This window comes from Tenrec ecaudatus, chromosome 9 (assembly GCF_050624435.1).
Source record: "Tenrec ecaudatus isolate mTenEca1 chromosome 9, mTenEca1.hap1, whole genome shotgun sequence".
NCBI classification, from domain to species: domain Eukaryota; kingdom Metazoa; phylum Chordata; class Mammalia; order Afrosoricida; family Tenrecidae; genus Tenrec; species Tenrec ecaudatus.
Window position 1 is genome coordinate 160,278,927 of NC_134538.1, and position 20,463 is coordinate 160,299,389.

The window sequence follows — 20,463 nt, forward strand, 5'->3', positions numbered from 1 at the left end:
TGGATACCTCTAACTTAGTTTGTGGCATTTAGTGTTGGATTTCTTATTCAATCTGTGAGATAAAATAGCGGTGTGAGAGAATTCATTATAAAAGCTTCTGTTACCTCCTGCAATTAAGGAGTGTTTTTATGACAGAACGGGTCTGACCTATAATAAGATGGGCTCACGTTATAGAAGAAGGACGTCTTGAGGTTTTATTTTGGGAGGTAAACTTCATTTAGCTAATTAACACAGTAATTATCTGATCTGTGGGTCTGTTGGCGATCTTGTCAATCCAAGCCAGCAATATGTGCCCTGCCTATGAGCTGTGTGGTAGAACAGATGGTAAATTTGGCAAATAACCTGTGCCTCTTATGTTGAATGTCGAACCAGCCTCCAAAGAGGAGGAAGGGAGGTAAAATCACTGACCCCACCACTTTGTCGTCCTGCCTGCATCACAGGAACTTTTCCTTGCACTCTTATATTCATTGGCTCCAAAGATCGCACGAAGCATGACAGGAAAGTGGACAGTACTTTTCTGTTTACCTTGGGGCCACTCAAGATATAGTGGGAAGAGGCCTTAAGATCACTGTAGTTCAACTTCTCACAGGACATATGAATCCCTGATGGTTATTCAGTCTCTGATTTAAAACATTCGTTGACAGTTAAGCCCCAAAGAAACAACCAGTTATCAAGGAAGCAATTCTATTTGTATTAAACTATTTATTAGACAAGATGATATCCTCTCTCAATCATTTCCACTATGAATTCTATTCTTTCTCTGAAGTAAAGCAGATGTTTACTGACTTTTGCTTACGAAATCTAGCTTATATTAATTTATCAGAAAATTCAAATGATAGACAGGAACTCTGTTATGAACATTTTCAATATTCTTATTTTAGTAAAACTCAGGCGGTAAGTTTGACATTCTGTACTGGACACGGATATGGAAGCTGACAGATAGAAAGCAGAGGAAATGGTTTATAACATATGAGGGGATGTTAAAAAAAAGTGTTGCTACTAGTGTTCTACTTCATCTATACATGGGTTTGTTTTTTGAATAGTTTAAACACATCTCTGTGCTCCGTGGATGGCTGAAGACAAGTTCTCTCATTCTTGTCTTCGTCTTGTGAGAACGCACTAAAACAAAAGAGATACTTCTTGTGCCGTAGAACGAAACATTTCTGCGGTCAGAGTGAAGATCAGACGTTAAACAGAACCCAAGTGGGCATCTTCACAAGTCCCTGCTTCATGTTGACAGGGACAATGCCCGCACGTCAGGCAGCTTAGGGACGGTGGAGAAGACCTCAACATGGGCCAAGTGAGGAAACGGCATCAGTCCCAATGTGTGGAGGGACTGTGGTGGAAGTTTAGGATCGGGTGGAAGAAGAGCAGAGACCTACCACTGGTGTGATAATGACTGGTGCTTTGATTTTACGTCTCGGTTTTCAGTGAGCATATTGGCTTCAGCAAGCTCCCAGCTGGGTGGGGGCCAAAGCGCTACACAGAAGTCAGCTTGCTCAAAGAGCTCATCTTTCCACCAGCTTTGGAGCAAGATCCAAGCTAGCAAAGAAGACTTTATGGAACGAATCTCAATCTGTGACAAGTCTTGGCTTTACCAATACAATCCAGAGAATCATGTTCAAGTAAAACAGTGGCTTCTGAGGAAATCAGGTGGCTAGCTAAATTCAAGACAGAGAGAGGTCAGCTCAGAATTTCATAGTGACTGTTTTGTGGTGGGATTCCCAAGGGGGAATCTGGATAGATTTTCTTGATTGACTCAGGACAATCACAGGGGCTGACTAGGAAATGGAAAAGCTCATTCGTGAGAAAATGGAAAATTACATGAGAATGTTTCCCTCTTTTTCTCGTGGCGACATCCCAGCTCCTTCTTGGGCTGTCCCCTGAGAACTTGGTGGGGAAGGTCTTGGTGTGTGTAAGCCTGGCCCTGCCTTCTCATACAATGTCTTGTTCCCCAAACCCAAATAATCTTTTAAAATACTATAAGCTTATTCCCTCAAAGATGCAAAACCTGCATTTTGTGGTGATGTGGACCAAAGAGTACAGCATTCTTTGAGGAAGGGTTAAGTAAATAAAAATTTCTTCTGAACAGAACTCCATGGAGGCTGTCTGGAAAGAATATTAGCTTCAGGTTTTGATTTTTAAAATATTTTTATTTAATAAAGGGTCTATGATTTATAGCAGTAATATTTTACTTACACTCCTACATTGATCCAAATTTCAGAATACCCAGTGTGTTGTGGAAAGAGCTTTTAAATTGTGATAAGCCAACACAAAAGAAAGATTTGCATTACGTTAAAATTTATTCAACATTTTTATTAGACAGTTAAGGAACTATCAAATATGTAGAAGTTCTATGCATATGAATCTAAAGTTAGAGTTAAAGCTATAGGCTTGATTATTGGTTAATATTACTTACACTCCAGCACATGATTCATCATGGACTCAATTAACAGGTTCCAACCAGAATTTTTCAAATTAATGGATTAGAATAAGGCAGATTAGACCACAATTGAATAGAAAATAACAATGTTTTCCACATACTAGGGACTCTAGTATATACTTGTTTGTGTGTGTTATGGCCAGACATTTCTTACATGAGATACTGTAAGCATGTTGGGAAATTCTAGTACAAGTACATACAGACATAAACATATAAATTAATAAAGAATAGAAATATACCATAGTGACCCTTGTGGCCTTCTGATCCTGAGACAATAGATCAGAGTGTGCAGTCCCTGAGCACAAACGTTAGAAGACACAGACTCTGTCTTCACTGCAGTCCGAGACAGAAAACCACTAGAGAAATTGAAGATGCTGTGCTCGTCTCCACCCCAGCCAGGCCTGGGGCTTTGGGGCTCGGCTCAAGGGGAGTCCCTCTGGGACATGGGTTTACAGTGAATGGTATGACCCTTTGCTGGGCATGCCTACACAGTAGGGTATGCTGGGCTCCGCTAGGGTTTCCTGTATGGGCTCCAATAAATTTCTTCCCTTTTGCTTAAAAAAAAAAAAAGGAGAAGATGCTTCCAGAAATGTGCTACGTTTCACAGATGTGGTACAATTGGAAGGACACATTCATGAGGAAATTTCCTAGAAAGACTACTGAGATAGTCCTCACCCCTCTCTCAGTTACAGACACTGAGAACCCTGGACAGTCGCACACAGCACGTCTGTATGCTGTGGTAGACGCAGGCACGGGTGACGAGCCTGAGGACAGGGACAAGCCTTGCCATGACAGCTATTTAAGTACTGACATAGTTTGAATTCTGATTAAAGTTGATTTGAAAATAAAGGTAATGTTTACTGAACATCATGAGAGAAGATGAACACTTTGCTTATCATAAATCGATTTTAAAAGATCTCCCTCAGTCACATCACACGTTTTGCACTTAGCGACCAACAGACCAAACAGCTCATTGGAACGGCTCCACTTTCCTACAAAAACTCAGTCACACACACACACTCACTCACTCCCACACACACATCCAACAGGTTTCAACGCTACCATAGACTTTCCCTTTCCATGGGTTGTGCGGATCTCTTTTCAGAGAAATGGGTGAAAATGAGACAGTCGTCATAGAGTTCCTTCTCCTGGGATTTCTTCTTAGCTAAAAGGGTCAGCTGCTCCTCTTTGGCCTCTTCTCCTTGTTCTACACCTTCACCCTACTGGAGAACAGGATCATCCTGGGGCTCATCTCGCTGGACCCCGGGCTGCACAGTCCCATGTAATTCTTCCTCTCCCACCTGACTGAGGTTGACATCAGCTACTCCTGCAACACCATGCCCATGATGCTGGTGAACCTGCTGAATCCCACCACCTCCGTCTCCTTCGCTGGCTGCCTCACACAGACCCTCCTCTTCTTGGCTTTTGCTATCACTGAATGTCTTCTCCTGGTGGTGATGTCCTACAATTGCTACATGGCCATCTGCCACCCCCTACACTACACTGTCATCATGAGCTGGAGACTGTGCACTGTGCTGGCTATCGCTTCCTGGATATGTGGATTTCTTCTGTCTATGGTTCATGTAATTCTCCTCCTGAGACTGCCCTTCTGTGGACCCCACGTGGTGAACCACGTCTTCTGTGAAATTTTGTCTGTCCTCAAATTGGCCTGTGCTGACACGCGGATCAATCAAGTGGTCATCTTGGCTGCGTGTGTGTTAGTTTTAGTGTGGCCTCTATGCTTGGTGCTGGTCTCCTACATGCGCATCCTCTGGGCCATCCTGAAGATCCAGTCCGGGGAGGGTCGCCGAAAGGCCTTCTCCACCTGCTCCTCCCACCTCTGCGTGGTCGGGCTCTTCTTTGGCACACCCATGGTGGTTTACATGGTACCAGACTCGCAGCAACAACAGGAGCAGGAGATGCTGTCTCTGTTTTACAGCCTCTTCAATCCCATGCTGAACCCCCTCATCTACAGCCTGAGGAATGCTCAGGTGAAAGGTGCCTTCTACAGAGCATTTCAGAAGAGGACCACATGAAAGCTGAATGCCACTTCTCTAGGAGATGTCACTTCATAAGGACTTCATGGTCAGAAAAAGTATCTAACACAGAACTGTGATATAAGGGTGTGAATTGACCACATCTTGGAACCAGATAATTGGCTGCATTGGATTAGTATATCTCCCCTCGAGAGTCCTGGGAGAATTGGCATAGCCCTTACAGATTAGGCCGATTGTGCCCTTAATAGAAATTGGGGTGTTAGGTTCACATTGTCATGAGTCACATCCTGACTGCCTTGGCTAGGGGAACCTGAAACAAGCAGGGAGCTCTTCTGTCTAGTAGCAAGTATGTGTCCCAGTCATGGTCCCGCCTATAACTGTGATGTATTGATCTGCCACCAAGGTCTCTTTGGTTATAGTTTCCTTTGCTCTCCCATGTTTGTTATAAACTCTGAATCTCAGAAAATCCTGGAACTCCATTATGACCTCCTGCTTATAACTGTTATCTGGATGATGTGTCTTCGTCTTTTGTTTGTTGTTTCCTATTTAAGATATATTAAATGTTCTCCTTAAATTGTATTTCAAATGTGGACTATCTTTTTTACTCTAAAACATCTTACAATATCAACTGAGAGGCCAAAGATACAATGAATGAGTTTCACTGCTGAATAGCTTATCATCTCTACATGCTCTGATTGCCGTATATTTATTTACTGTAAAAACTTAATAAGATACTTACCTGGCAGGGGAGATACCATGATCACGAGGGTGGTTTTCCCAGGGTGAGGCTTATCCATTGCACTCCGGATGTGCTGACCCCTGCGATTTCCCCAAATGTGGGAAACTCGACTGCATAATTTGTGGTAGTGAGGGACTGTGTCTGCGCTCTCCCCTGAAAAAAATTAATAAGATATTTCTATCTTACAACCCCTGTATGGATATACATATTCTTTCATTAGCATTGATTTTATTATGCTAAAAATATGTTCCCTCTCTGTTTTTCATTTGTATTATGTTTCATATAGAGTTAAAGATGGATTTATTCCATGTGCTACTCCAAGGTGGTCAATTCTAAGGCATTTTCCATGTATATTTTTTAAAGTTTGAAACCATAGGTAGATTACTTTGAGGACCTAATATCTCACTTAATGACATCTCCTAACCTTTTTTTTAAAAAAAAGAAAATTAAATAGCAAAGATAAATAAATAAATTTTGTAGCTATAACAATATGAAGGATGCTTAAGTTCTCAGAAGAAGAAAAAAAATCTCACATGCAATGATAATCACATGGGAGAGGGACTTGCAGGTAGTTCCCTGCAAAATGACCAGTACTTCACAGACCTACTTTATATCTCAAGTCTCTTTTCGTGCTATCAAGTCATTAAAGCCATTCTTTTTTCAACAATACAGTAACTACTGTGATTAAAAATTATAAAAAGTGGATAGCTAATTTATAGCTTACATTGAAATTTAAATTACCATGCATCTCAGCTATAACACAATGGTGCCATGAGGTTTCCCATCTCAGCAAAAACAACCATGTAATCTTTACAAAGTATTGAAAACAGCTGTTGACAGACATTGAGCTAATACACTGCTGGGGAGACATTGGAGTCCAGACCCAGTCTGAGGGTACAGATTGGGAAAGAGCCTAGAAGTGTAGCTAAGATTCTAAAAAGTTCCATGTCTTATGAGAAGGACCATGCTCTGTGAGGAATTCAAAAAAAACTATATATAATATATATAATGGTTCCTGGTTGTGTGGTGGGGGAGGGAGGGGATCAAGGGGAGCAGATATCAAGGAGCTCATGAAGAAAGAAAATGTTTGGAAACTGATTGTGATAGCCATTGTACAACACTGCTTGGTGTGATTAAATTATGGAATGTTATGATATCTGTAAGAGCTCCCAATAAAGTGATTAATATAATAATTAATTGATTTTTTAAAGCTTAAATTTATAAAATTGATATTCACCCAACAGATAGCTGATAAATAAAACACATTCTTACAAAAACTAACAAGAGTATGCAGTTGTCCACTCATGACTGGAGCTTGCCCATCGTGTCAGTCCCCGATGGAAAGGATGAGTCAATGAGAAATAAAAACAGTATGTAAAACCAAGCTTCAGATGAGATCAACCATCTAATTAACCACACTGGTCTGGCAGATGAGACAAATTACTCTCAAGAATAGCAGAATACAAACTCTTTTTCAAGTTCATCATGGACATTCATCAAGTAAAACTTTACTGTGGGCCCTGAAATGAGTACCATCTCATTGAGCACACACTTACAGCCTGTGAAATTATTTGTCTAGTTACTCCTTGTTCTCTTATTAAATTAAGCAGCTATAAAATAGATAAGTAATAGGGCAAATGTAGCAAAATTACAATATGCAATTTATAAGAAAATGAAGAAAATTAGAACATGATAACATAAATAACTAGACTATATCCAAAGTTTAATATTGACACCTAAAAATGACTAATGTGATAAAGGCCTGGCTTCTCCCTTGAGGGCCTCGACCCACTCCAACCACATCTACCGCATGATGAAGCTTGGCTGGGGATTGACGAAGAGGACGTGACAGCGCAGGCTCCCAACGCTGCTTTTCCTGAGATTCCTGCTGAGAGGCTGATGAGGACACATGCTGCATGGTCATGGAGGAAGGAGATTAGGCCATTCTACTCTCACACTTTGTGGGCTCTGCACACTGTCCATCTGGCTCCACCCACTGACACTAGGGTTTCCCATCCCCTGTTCCTGTGTGTAAGGTGGCATCGTAGCCCTCCAGCCTGCCCCTCCCTTGTTTCAGAATGGAGTTAGATGTGTATCCGTGAAGTTCCTTTTGATTTATTTTGTTCTGAAATGAAGGAATGTAAAATAAAGAAGATGCCATTTTATAACAAAAAGATAAGAGAGAATAAAGCTTAGATGAAATAAACACACTCATTTCAAAACACACCTTAATGAACTAACACAAAAATAACCCTAAATATTCTTTTGTGGTTGCTGCCAGTTTCCAAAGAGTTGGCTGTGACACGGAGCAGCACTGTGTACACGGGCTCACAGCAATGCCCGTCCTTCCCGGACCCTCACACTGTGTCCTCCGTCTGCGCTCACGGTGGAAGTCACTGACCAGCCGAACTCATTGAGCCTCTTCCTCTTTCCCACAGACACGCGATTTTACCCAAAGTGCTGTCCTTTACTGTGGACCGGTCCCTCCGCAGGAGCCCTGGTGATGTAGTGGTTATGAGTTGGTTTGCGATCTGCAGGGTTGGGAGTTTGAAACCACCAGCAGCTCCGTGGGAGAAAGACCGGGTTTACCCCATACATTGTTACAGTCTTGGACCCCCACAGGGGGTCACTATGAGTCAGCACTGACTGACTCCATGAGAGTGCATTTGGTTTGGGGGTTTTATTCTACACGAATCTTCTTATAACTGATTGGCTGCTCACAGCAGGACTCAAAATGGAGTGAATTATATTGCATTGAGTCACAAACCGGGGAATTATTCAGCCTTAACTTCCAAACCACTGAGAACCCTGACACCGCGAAACTGACACAAAGCACAACTATCAAAATATCACAAAGAAAAGCATGTCGGCACTGTGTCATTGGGTTGGACGAATGCTTTGTTATTGTTGTTTTGTAAATTTTTCTTAAAGAAACTTACTGCTATTACTACAGTATAAAGGTTAATGATGAACTAATGATGTATTTTGCCTAATACTTTTACAGACATACTGATATTTCTCTCTTAATTGGTTAACAGGATGAATATTTTCATAGATGTAATGTTAAACAACCATGTACTTGGGTGATACATACAATGTCATTTTGATATAGATGAATAGAATTACATTGTGATTTGTGTTTCATAAAGTTTATGATTTGATATATAAGTTTTATAAAATAAGATGAAAATAATACCGTATTTCCCTTTGGAGATTGAATTTACATAGGGTTTTGATTCTATGTTTCTGGAATATTTTAGTAGTATTATTGGATGATTTAGATGTCCGGTTTCTTTTTGGTTCTGTTTATATATGTAGCATGTTTCTAGGACACAGTCAGTTATCTAAGTTTCCTACTATAATGGCATAATGTTGTTCAAAACATAAATGGCATTTTCTAATTCATTCGTCACTAAGTGAGGGCCTTCTTGAAATTACTCATGTGTGCCCTCTCTTTTTTATGTGCACAAGCCTCCATATACACCCTATGATGAGTTGAACAGTGCACCCTCCCCACCAAAATTCATGTTCGCTCCAAACCTCAGGATGTGCCTTTTCTTGGTTTTTGGACTATCATTATGATGTAATTAAGACCTGTGCTTTCTCCAGAAGAGTTCAGTGAAGAGTTCACTCTGGATGAATGTAATGTTCACAAACAGTCATGATAAACAAATTAAAAAATATATCATAACTCTGGATGAATGTAATGTTGACAAACAGTCATGATAAACAAATTTAAAAATATATCATAAATTTGTAATTCTATGAGAATTACTTATTTTCTTTGTTTTCTTTAGCATTTCATACTTCTATATTTTCTGAGTTCTTGCATGTAGAAAAATATACACACACTCACATATGCTTGTATATATGTAGGCACACACACATATATAACCAAGAAAATACACATATAAATGAAAAAAACATTAACATTATCAAGGATTTAATTTTGCTTGGATCCACAGCCAATATTCCTGGGATTAGAAGTGTAGAAATCAAATAGGATATTTCAGTGGACAAATGTGTTTCATACGACATCTTTAAAGTGTTGAAAAACAGGGAGGTTCCTATGACAACTAAGGTGTGCCTGGCCCAGCTGTGACATTCTCAGTCTCCTCCCAAGAATGTGAAAGCTAAACATTGAGTAAGGAAGGCTGGAGAAGAGTTGATTCGATTGACTTATGGTTCGGTGAAGGATATTGAAGATACCACGACGGCCAAAAGAACAAACAAGTCTGCAAAGAACCAAAGAAGCACAACCAGAACGCTCTTTAGAGGCAAGGAGGAGACTTTGAGACTGAGCCTTACGTACTTTGAATGGGTGTCATGAGAGACCAGTTCCTGGAGAAGAGCGTCATGCTTGGCAAAGTAATGGGCCTGTGAAAAAAAGGAAGACGCTAGACACGATGGGTTGTCACGGTGGTTGCAACGATGGACTCAAACAGAGTAACAATTGCGAGGATGACTCACGACAAGACAGTGTTTTATTGTGTTGTACCTAGGATCACTATGGGATGGAAAAAATTCAATAACACCTAACAACAACAGGTGCACACTCATTCTTATACATGTATATTGTATAATTTAGAATAGTTTTATCTTCAAATGACAGATCACACCTAAAATGGCTTACAATTAAGTTTCATTTTCTTTCCTTTCTTTTTTTTTTGTGGTCAGAAGATGGAGAGCCCTTGGATGGTGAATTCAGGAGCTCAAAATGGCGTGCAGGAACATAGAATCATGAGGACCACGCTCACACACTGAGGACACTCAACTCCCCTCACACTGCTCTCCGCTTCCACAGCACTCTCCGCAGGGCGCCCTTCACCTCTGCGTTCCTCAAACTGTAGATCAGGGGGTTCAGCATTGGGTTAAAGAGGCTGTAGAACAATGACAAAACCTTCCTCTGCCCTTGAGAATGGCTGGATTTGGGGGCCATGTACATGACGATGGCACTGCCAAAGAAGAGTCCGACCACGCAGAGGTGGGAGGAGCAGGTGGAGAAGGCCTTTCTGCGTCCATCCCCAGACTGGATCCTCAAGATGGCAAAGAGGATGCGGGTGTAGGAGACCAGCACCAGGCAGAGAGGCCCCACCAGAACACACACAGAGCCAGCAAAGAGGACCACTCGGTTGAGTCTGGTGTCCGCACAGGCCAGCTTGAATACTGACATGATCTGACAGAAGAAGTGGTTGATGGTTTGTGGACCGCAGAAGGGGAGCCTCAGAATTAGAGCGATATGGACCAGCGCCAAGAGGAAGCTGAACACCCAGCAAGTGGTGACCAGAGCAGTGCACACTCTCCAGTTCATGATGATGGTGTATTGGAGAGGGTGGCAGATGGCCACATACCTGTCATAGGACATCACCACCAACACCATACACTCTGTCACAGCAAAAGCCAGATATAGAAATGTCTGAAGTATGCATGGTCCAAAGGTGATGGTTTTCTTCTGCATCACAAGATTTGCAAGCATCTTGGGGACAGTGCTAGAGGCATAGGACATGTCAATGATGGACAAGTGTGAGAGGAAGAAGTACATGGGGCTGTGCAGTCGGGGGTCCAGCCAGATGAGCCCTAGGATGGTCGCATTTCCCATCATGGTGAGGATGTAAAATAGCAAGAATATCCCGAAGAGGAAAAACTCCAACACAGGGTCAACCTGGAAGCCCAGCAGGGTGACTTCTGTGATCCACGTCTCATTGCTCCCCATGGTCTGGTGACAGCTGTGATGAGATTATGAAGAAAGATCAGAGCTGAAGAGTAGAAAATGTTGAAAAATATGTTCATTATTCACTGCAAATTTATGGCAGAGAACACAATACGTGATTTATGGGTCTAACACAGCTCAAAAATCCATGTTGCTGGCCTGCAAATTGTATAGTATTTATTGAGCTTCATAAGTTTTTAAATCTTTAATAGAATCTATGTTATAATTTAGGACATCTGGTGGCACACAATATTTATGCATCGACTGTTAACAGAACTATGAACCCAACCAGAAGCTCTGGAAATCTGCTTCCTTAAAGATTATAGCATTTGAAATCCTATTGGGAGGTCTTACTACGTAATACAAAGTTGTCATGAGTTGAAATCAACCTAAAACCAAAACATAGCTAAATTTCTCTCTTAGGAAGTCTCTGCTAGCTAATTGTAGAACTGATTTTCTTCAGCCCTAAGAGGATTAGTCCAGATTCAGAGGAGGACACAGAACATAGGCCAGCATTGCTGATGTCAGATGGATCTTGGCTCAAAGCAGAGAAGACCAGAAAGATATTTATTTGTTTTATTGACTATGCCAATGCATTCAACTCTGTGGATCATAACAGTCTGTGGATAACATTGAGAAAAGTGTAAATTTTGGAACATTTCATTGTGTGCATGCCAAACTTGTACCTGGATCAAAGGCAGTTATGTGACCAAAATAAGGGATTACCGTTTGAGATCAGAAAAGGTGTGAGTCAGGTTGTACCCTCTCACTATGCATATTCAATCTGTATTCTGGGCTAATTCTCAATGAAGCTGGATTATATGAAGAAGAATGCATCATCAGGATTGGAGGAAGGCTTATTGAGAGCCTTCAATATGTAAATGATACAACTTTGCTGCCGAAAGTGGAGAGGACTTGAAACACTTGCTGGTGAAGGTCAAGGCTTGCAGGCGTCAGCATGCATTACAACTCATTGTAAAGGAGGCCCAGATACTCACTACTTGACATTACAACTCATTGTAAAGGAGGCCCAGATACTCACTATTTGATCATTGGGTAACATCAAGAAAAGGTAACTTCAAGAAAAGACTGAAGCTGCCAAGAGTTTTATCTTGCTTGGATGCATGACCGATGCTCATGGAAGCAGCAGGTCTAGAGATCAAAAGATGACTTGCACGCAGTAAACCTGCTGCACAGCATCTATTTAGAATGTTGAAAAGCAAAGATGTGACCTTGAAGGCTAAGATATACCTGACGCAAGCCATAGTGTTTTCAGTTGCGTTGTATGCATGTTAACCTTGGGCATTGCATAAGGAAGACCAATGAAGAACTTATGCATTTGAATTGATGGTAAGGAACATTGCAAATACCGTGGACTACCAAAATGACAAGCGAGTCTGTCTTGGAAGAGCATCCCGAGAGCTCCTTAGTAGCAAGGATGGTAAGACTTCATCTCCTGGACAGTGTACATGTTGTCAGGAGAGACCAGGTCCTGGAGAAGGACACTGTACTTGATAAAGCAGAGGGGAAGTGAAAAAGGAGAATGCCCTCAACAGCCTGAGCTGACACGGTGGCTGTAACATGGACTCATGCATAAGAAGCACATGGTGCAGGACTAGGCAGAGTTCTGTTCTGTTGTGCACAGGGTCACCCTGAGGCAGAGCCGACCCCATGGCTCCTAACAACAACTACAACAAGAATAAAGAGAAAATATTGAAAAAGTGCTAGTAACACAGTTCGTCAAGACACGTTCTATATCTTCCTTTGGTAGTTGTGTTTGGTGTCTTAAAAGCTGGTGAGCAGCCGTGCAAGGTGCAACTATTGGTTTTCCACCATCTGGAAGAAAAAAGATTGAAGACAACCCAAGATTCATGGATCCAGTTAGTCCAGGAGACTACCAGCCCATCTGAGAATCCATTTCCATGATGCAGAGGTCCTAGCCAGATGGTGCCTGTCTGCCACTGACAGCTGCTCTGAAAGCCATCACTTTAGAAGAACTTGGATAGAGGGGAGACGTGTGGAACACAGCTGAAAATCATTTAAAAAGACAGGACTTACATGTTGGGTAAAGACTTTTGGAACCCTGAAGACTTTGACCCTTAGTTACCCTTCAAATCTGGAAATGAACTTACTCTTATGGCTTAATTTTCAGCTAAACATAAACCTCAGCACCTAACCTATTGTCATCAAGCCAATTTCAAATCATAGAAAGCCTATATATTATTTACAAGATTCTAAATCTTTGTAGAAACAGGTAGCTCATCTTTCTCTTTCAGAGTTGCAGGTGGGTTTGAACCACCAACCTTGTAGTTAGAAACCCAACATCTATCCCACAGGGCCAGCAGGGCTCCTATTCAACCATAGACAAATCTACAAGGGAATAATAACACTAAAGCATTAGACACCTCTACAATAATAAACCATTTATGATTTCTAAAGGGCAGGATTTATCAAGGACAAAGTTCAGGAATTTTAGGAAAGGAGGGGACCTGGAAATAAGAGACAGAAAAAGAGGAATATATGCTGTATCATTGTAGGGATTGCAATGAATGGTGGGAAAGAAAATTGATGATCTACTCTGTAAACCTTCATCCTATTCAATATAGAAAGTACAGTGGTAAAAGAAAATTATGCTTTTGGGGACAACTCATCAATTCAAGTCGTCTTCTCAGCAACCAGCAGTCTGTAGACAATATCTTTGGAGTGTCAATAGGAAGACAATTATAAAGTAATGTATCTGCAAGATGCTTTTCCATGAGCAAGAACAAAACAATCCATTTAGGGATCTACAAATTAAGGATATTCACATCACTCTATGATTAATTTTTTTCTCAGTAAGAAGAAAAGTAAACCCAGAAGTAATTCAACCATATAAAAAGAATGTATAACACATAATTTAATAACACATCTTGGTAAATTTAATCACCTAAGAGGTAAAACATAATTATTTTATATATAAAAGGATAATATTACTTACTTTTAAAATAATAAATTCTAACCTTTGAAGGATATGTTCAGTAAATAAAGACAACATTCTTGAAGACAATGGAAGTACTGAATTAATTCAAAATTTTGGAAAAAAATCATTAAATGTAGCTACTAATACCTAGGGGAAATCAACAAAATCCTGAGTAAAAGTTACTAGTTCAAAGATACAGGGAAACAGAGAAATTATATTTTTTAATCAATCCAACAGAACAATGACAGAAATATATTATTTGATAAACAGAAAACACAACATAAGGTGATGTAAACATGCTCATGTGAACATCACTAGCAGACACATCCTGTATTAGTCGGTGGGGGAAAGATGAGGCATTCTCCTCCTCTAAAGAACTACAGCACGGAACCCACGAGGGGAGTTCTACTCTGTCTGATGGGGTCACTGGGAGTTGCCATCGAATCAATGGCCACCAACTTGGTTTGTTTGTTTACTTATTTATTTTGGTGTGTTATAAGACAGAGATTTCCATACTTGATTTAAAGAGTAATCTCCAATTTTAATGTTCCGACACGAGTCCAAGGTAAATATAAGTGCAAATACATTTTTTAATTAAAAAATGTATTTGGATCAAATAGATATTGGCAGTGACAAATTTTTTATTTAAAAACCATTTCACGTTTTTTCCCCAAGAAACATGCTCATTTATACTTTGGATTACCTCCTTGAAGGGACCTCAAACCTAAAATAACTTCAGTGAAACAGCAGTCAGCAGGTGGAGTCATGTGTCCCATGGGCCGGTTACGTTAGAGTTCGGCCTGAGGTAGTTTGTGTTTTGACTTTTGTATCATTGGGCAGGATTTAATTATATGAGGACCTTCAAAGTTTGTGGAAAATGGGATAAAAGATAATGGGTTTTGTAAATCCCTTGTATTCAGTGGAAAATGTAAGCATTATGCAGAACAGAGCCTCAGTTTCCACTAGCAAGTTCCAATAACTCTTACTCGATAGCTGCAATCCCTTCATCACACATTAAATCTCCCACCAGAGTGAGTTCTTCAGTGGCACACTTGCTTTTAAGGCCAGGGATGGGTTCTAAGCAACCCACCCGTCTTATCTGTAATCGGCACATTGCTTTTACCACAGGAAGAACTAACCCAGCTACTTGTTTCCAACACCCCTCTCCTACTTGGTAAAGCCACCTCGGCTTGTGCGACTTCTGAAGGGTGCAAAGTCCTGGTATGAAGCTACCAAACTAACCGCCATCATGTCTCTTTTGGCTCAGAGCGACTCTGCAGGGCAGGGTAGAACTGTCCCCATGTGTTTCTGAGACGGTAGCTCTTTAAGGGAGTAGGAAGCCTCATCTTTCTCCCCTGGAGCTGCTGGTGGTTTTCAACTACTGACCTTGGGGTTTGCAGCCCAAGGCGAAACCCACTCTATGCCACCAGGCGCCTCTTTTGTTCACCAGAGCTATGAAACCCTTGCTCTCTCACTGGGAGGGGCAGGGGGCCAGAGACTATAACTGCCCCTGCTGGTGCCTGGGATCTGCCTCGCATGCAGTTCTCCGGACACACTCGTTTGCTGCAATCCCGGAGTCCACAGATTCTTTCTCCCATCTCGCAGCACTCTCCATGCTCTGGAGGCAAATTTCCAGTTTGGGTCCATGTACCAGCAACCACTCTGTGATGTCTCCAGCTAGACAGAACAACCACATACACAGCAGTCTACGGGGGCACCATGTGGGGATGCCACGGTGGGCACAAAAGCAGCAGCGTGTGGCTGCAAGCTGCCCTCTGTGCTCCTCTCCATGCCTTTCCGACAAATCCGCCCTGAAGTGCTTAGAGGGCTCATCAGCTCATCAGTGGTTCTCTTAAAGGCAGCTGGTTCTGAGAACTGGTTTGTACTGGTCTGGCCTCCTGCTGAGCATGTTGCCACCCTCAGATGTACTGAATTAGAATCACATTTTTACAGCATATTCAGTGATTCTTATAAGCGTCAATTTTTTGCCAGGGATGGTGGAAGTATCTCAGCACTGGTGTGGGTCTCCACGTGTCTTCTCTAACTGCAGGGCTCTGGCTCCATCAGCATAGCTCCATGTTTCTTGTCAGCAGGGAGACCAGAGAGCCAGTGTGTGTCTCGCCTCCGGGGAGGAAGACAGGAATTCCCATAATCCTGAGGAAAAGATCATGCCCACACAGAAGCCTCGATGGCTAGGACCTGATTGACTGGCTAGACTCCACCCCTTCACAAATTTACAGTAGATTATGTAACTGCCCCAGACCACCCCTTGTCAACTTGACACGTTTACCCCATCTTTAGTCATATATAATTTTTAAACAAAGCAATAATAAAATCATATCTGTACCTAACAGGATAAACAAAAAATGCACATGATTCAATATGTGCCAGTCTCTTTTAAGCATAATATTCTAAAGTGAACAGAACAATAGTCTATGACTAAAAATTGCACTTAAATGAACACCTGCACCTTAATCTTATAATCCTATGAATATATTACCTCACCTATGGAAGTTTATAAGCCAGCCACTTCATGCCTTCATCCTCCCAAGGGTATCCAACTTCTATGCTGCCCACTTACAACAACCCAGTGCTCTGAGGAGACAAGCTTCTTCTCTGATGTGAAGAAACGTCACCCCAGTGGAAACCTTGTGAGTTCGCATCCACGAGCAAAGTAAAATCAGGATAGGCTGTCCATAAAGTCAGCGGTAATAGACACCAGTTCACAGGCTCAACTATCTTCTCTTCAGCTGGTCGGGTTCTGGTCAACTCCATGCGGGCCAGCTCGCTCCTCTTCTTCCAGAGCTCCGCTCCTTGAGCTCAACTCCCGTGCAGTTCGGTTGACTGACGCTTCACTGTCCACATGCACCAACATATTTTGTGACTTCAGGTGCATTCTGAGAAGACAACAACTCCTGTCCTCCCCTAGAACTTATCGTTGACTGAAGGGCCAACTCTTCCACCTTGAGCCAGTTGCTGGTCGTGAAATACTGCTTTCAGCTCAAGCAGTGTCTCTTCCTCTTTGTGTAGCTCCTGAAGCCAGCTCAGCATCTTCCCTGTCAGCTTGGAGGCCCTCTGCACACCAGTCGTGACAATATTGAAATCACACCCAAGTGCTAATTGGCACATAGCAGATTCTCTCTAAGACTAACTATAAGGATGAACCCAACATCACCACCAACTTCAGCTTCCAGTCTGCCAAAAAGACTTAAACCAAATTCGTATACAAAGGCACTACTTTGATCTGAAAAATATGTCCACAGGAGGCTACAGAAATATACTTCACAGTAAAATGTCCAAAGCCCCTCCTTGGAATGTGCAAACAAGCCTTAGGTGCCCAGTGGCATGACTACCCAGGGACTTCAACTAGTGCACGCCTGTCAGCCATGCCCAGAGGAGGGAAATAAAAAAAAAAAAGACCTGATGTGTCACAATTAGTGTGAAATGCAGTGGTAATTAGAATGGGAAAATGAAGAGTTGAAGTCCTGCAGATAGAAGGCTTGGAATGTCCATGATATGAGCCCTGACGCAGGGGATGCGTTCTAATGTCAGGAAAGTAGATTGTGACACCCATTGTAAGTGACTCGGTCGGCATTCCTACTACAATGACAGCAATGTCAACAACAACCTTCAGCATACACATGCTGCTACATTCTAAGATTAAGTTTCTAAAAGAGCACCCACCAGTGCACAATGTTTCGGTTTTTTTCCTGGTCCAGTTCTCCCACACATTACAAATTGGAGTCCATCTCAGTTTTTCTGTGTTACCCATGACTGAATTGGGGAAGAACCTTAGCATTAATGCACCATCTGCCCAACAGTAAGGCATATGAAGAGATCACAGGGTTTATGAAGAAAAAATAAGCATTATTCATAGTGGGAATAAACATTACTCATACTATGAGCCAGCAATTTTGTAAACACAAAAATTTTCAAATGTTAGAGATGAGTTAGTACAATTCATAAAGCTATTTTTAAATCCTCAATTCAATCAGAATATACCAAATGGAGAGATATAAATGTATTGTGCTGCATGTCTGGAATTTTCCATAAGGTTAATATACAGATCTAACAAACTCTGAATTGGATGACGGGCTTTTTGGTGGAAAGTTACAATGATACTAGATTTTGCATGAAAATACAAGGGATCATGTGACCCCTTGTAGTGTCAAGTATTGTGAAAAAAGCCTAAAATAGAAGGACTTACTCTGATGACTATTACACTCACAAAGGGTCACTGATTAGGCCAGCGAGGACTTGAGGTGGGTCAACAGGCTAATATCATGGCCAACTCAAAAAGCCAAAAGCACACACTGACTCCCAGACAAAGCTCAAATGAGTGAATGCCACACATTGTAGGTGCAAAGTAGCCATCAGCTACCTCCTACCGGGCAAACCTATTTGTTGTGTACCAGGGGAGAGCACCTGAGATATTTCCATTCAATGACGGTTAATCAATCTCCCAAGAAATGCTGAGTCATCCATCCAGTGGAAATCAATATAATTCTCCTGGCCATTATCCCACGTTGATGGTATATCCAAGTCCAGGCATGAATACCAGATGGTGGTTAAGATCAGCATGACCTTCAGAAAGGTTCTTCAGTGGCCATTGGTGCCCTTCCTATTCCTGGTCTGATACATACCAGGTCTTAGCTATTTGGTTCAATGTCTATTCTCCCTTCTATGTGAATGTTCACAACTCGACAGACTCAACAAAGTCCCTATAGCTTTTCTCCTTGCACTAAGAGCACCCTGATGGCGTAGCCTGGTTTGTGGTTGCTGGTAGACTTAGACTCTCAGAGGGCTGTCCCTCTTCCTTGTCTCTCTCTGTGGCTGCTCTTGGTCACCAGGTATAGTTTGCAAACCAAGCTCCATAAAGGCTTGAAATTTCTAAAATTGATATAATTTAAGCATGGTACAGTTTCAAAACCACCGACTACTCTGTAGGAGTAAGATAGGCTTTTTGTTCCTGAAAAGAGTGACAGATTTGTAGCCCCACGGGAGCAGTTCTACCCTCTCCTACAGGATGATGACGAGTCCAAACCGATGTGCAGACAGGGAGTTGGTTTGTTTGTCCTCCCGCCACCATGCGTTAACAGAACACTATCACCTCGTATGTTACATAAGGACGTACCTTCTGTGATACTCAGTAACAATATTTATATTTTAACACTCTTTTTCATATATAACTTAAAAAAGAACGCTACTAAAATATAGGTGTCTATGGGTCAGAGTTGACAAGACCGCAGTGAGTGAGCTTGAGAGCAGTGTAGCATTTTCTTGTCTTAAATGTTTACAACTCTTAGTGCTTTTTCCGATTCCATGTCCTGACTACAGGATTGTTTGCTGTAGGAAAGAAACCCTGAGATTCTCACAGCTAATGTTACCGTAGGGAGCAGCCCTGGAGGCTCTGTGTAAAGTGAGTGGCTGCTGAGAAAGCCTGGTGTCTGAGGATGGGGCTGCCGTCTCCATAAAGATGGAGAGCCTTGGAAACGCTCAAGAGCAGTTCTGCTCTGTCCTCGTCGCTTTCGATGAGTTGTAATTGGCATCATGGCAATTAGTTAGAATTGATTTTCGTAAATACTACCTTAGTGGATTTTGACTGCTTTGAAGCTAAGGAATATGTTATTGACAGTGTTTTTCTAGTAATCTATTAGCTGATCTTCAACTCTTTATAAACAGTAAAAGTCAGGGTAATCTGAATATAAAAACCCTTTAGTGTAATAACTAGAAGTAAAGCCCTGAAAAAGCTAATAGGTAATTGAACATGGAGGAAGCTGTTGTAAAGACAGGCGCCCCGGTGGGGACGTGGGTCACTCATTGGGCAGCTAACCTCATGGGCAGCAGTTTGAAGCCACCAGCTGCTCCCTGGAAGCAAGCTGAAGCTTTCTGCTCCCATAGTCTCAGAAGCCCACAGGGGTCGCTATGAGTCAGCACTGGACTCCGGGGCAGTGAGAGTGAGTCTCACAGGGATGCTATAGAGTTAGAATCAGCTGTAAAGCGACGCCACATTGTAAAATTGTTTTATTTGAAATGCTGTGACTGATCACCTCTCAAATAGTGGCAATAATCTGTTATTGTATTTACTTTTCAAATAGTACTTCTCCAAGCAGCCTAAAATGTGATTATCAAATGTAATGAGAGAGTATAATTGTGATATATATTAAACTATGTAACAAACATATTTAGTATATTTGTTTATGTATATATTCATCATTTATGTATATATTTATCAAAGATGTGGCGGATTTCTGGGTATGGAGCACAGATTTAATAAGGCTATTCTCTAATAGGAAATTTCACAGAGAGAACTCTTCCCTCAAATTAGATAATTGAGCATGGTCGTCAGTTTATTTCGCACTGGGGTCAGACAGAGGGGCTCCCCTAGGAAAGACATCTTCCTTTGTAAAGTAGGAAGCAGGGCTGGGCGGCCGTTAGCTGCCTGTCAGGTGGCACAGAGCCGGGTGCATCTATTGCCGGGAATGTGACCAGGAGGGCAGAACGGAGAGGAGCTAGAGGCCTCTGTCCGGACACAGTGGGTACCAGATGGCACTCCGTGGACCGGAGTGTGAGGAGTCTGTCCACAGGGAGGACGTTTCTCTCTTCCTTTCTAAA

The 20,463-nt window shown here is 41.8% G+C and overlaps 1 protein-coding gene, 1 non-coding gene and 1 pseudogene across 2 annotated transcripts; 2 read left to right on the forward strand and 1 right to left on the reverse strand.

The window, feature by feature from the left end:
* Window positions 1–3,552: 3,552 nt before the first annotated feature.
* On the forward strand, window positions 3,553–4,479 carry LOC142456631 (olfactory receptor 2A1/2A42-like; annotated as a pseudogene).
* Window positions 4,480–5,171: 692 nt separating this feature from the next.
* On the forward strand, window positions 5,172–5,335 carry LOC142457498 (U1 spliceosomal RNA). Its single transcript, XR_012786225.1, has one exon. It is a non-coding gene; the product is annotated as a U1 spliceosomal RNA (small nuclear RNA).
* A 4,624-nt stretch (window positions 5,336–9,959) lies between these two features.
* LOC142456632 (olfactory receptor 2A12) lies at window positions 9,960–10,892 on the reverse strand. Its single transcript, XM_075557782.1, has one exon. The coding sequence runs from the start codon at window positions 10,890–10,892 to the stop codon at window positions 9,960–9,962; it is 933 nt and encodes a 310-aa protein (XP_075413897.1).
* Between the last annotated feature and the right edge of the window lie 9,571 nt (window positions 10,893–20,463).

Excerpts from the sequence above, each read along its gene's own strand:
- LOC142456632 (XM_075557782.1), bottom strand. The coding sequence starts at position 10,892 with ATGGGGAGCAATGAGACGTGGATCACAGAAGTCACCCTGCTGGGCTTC.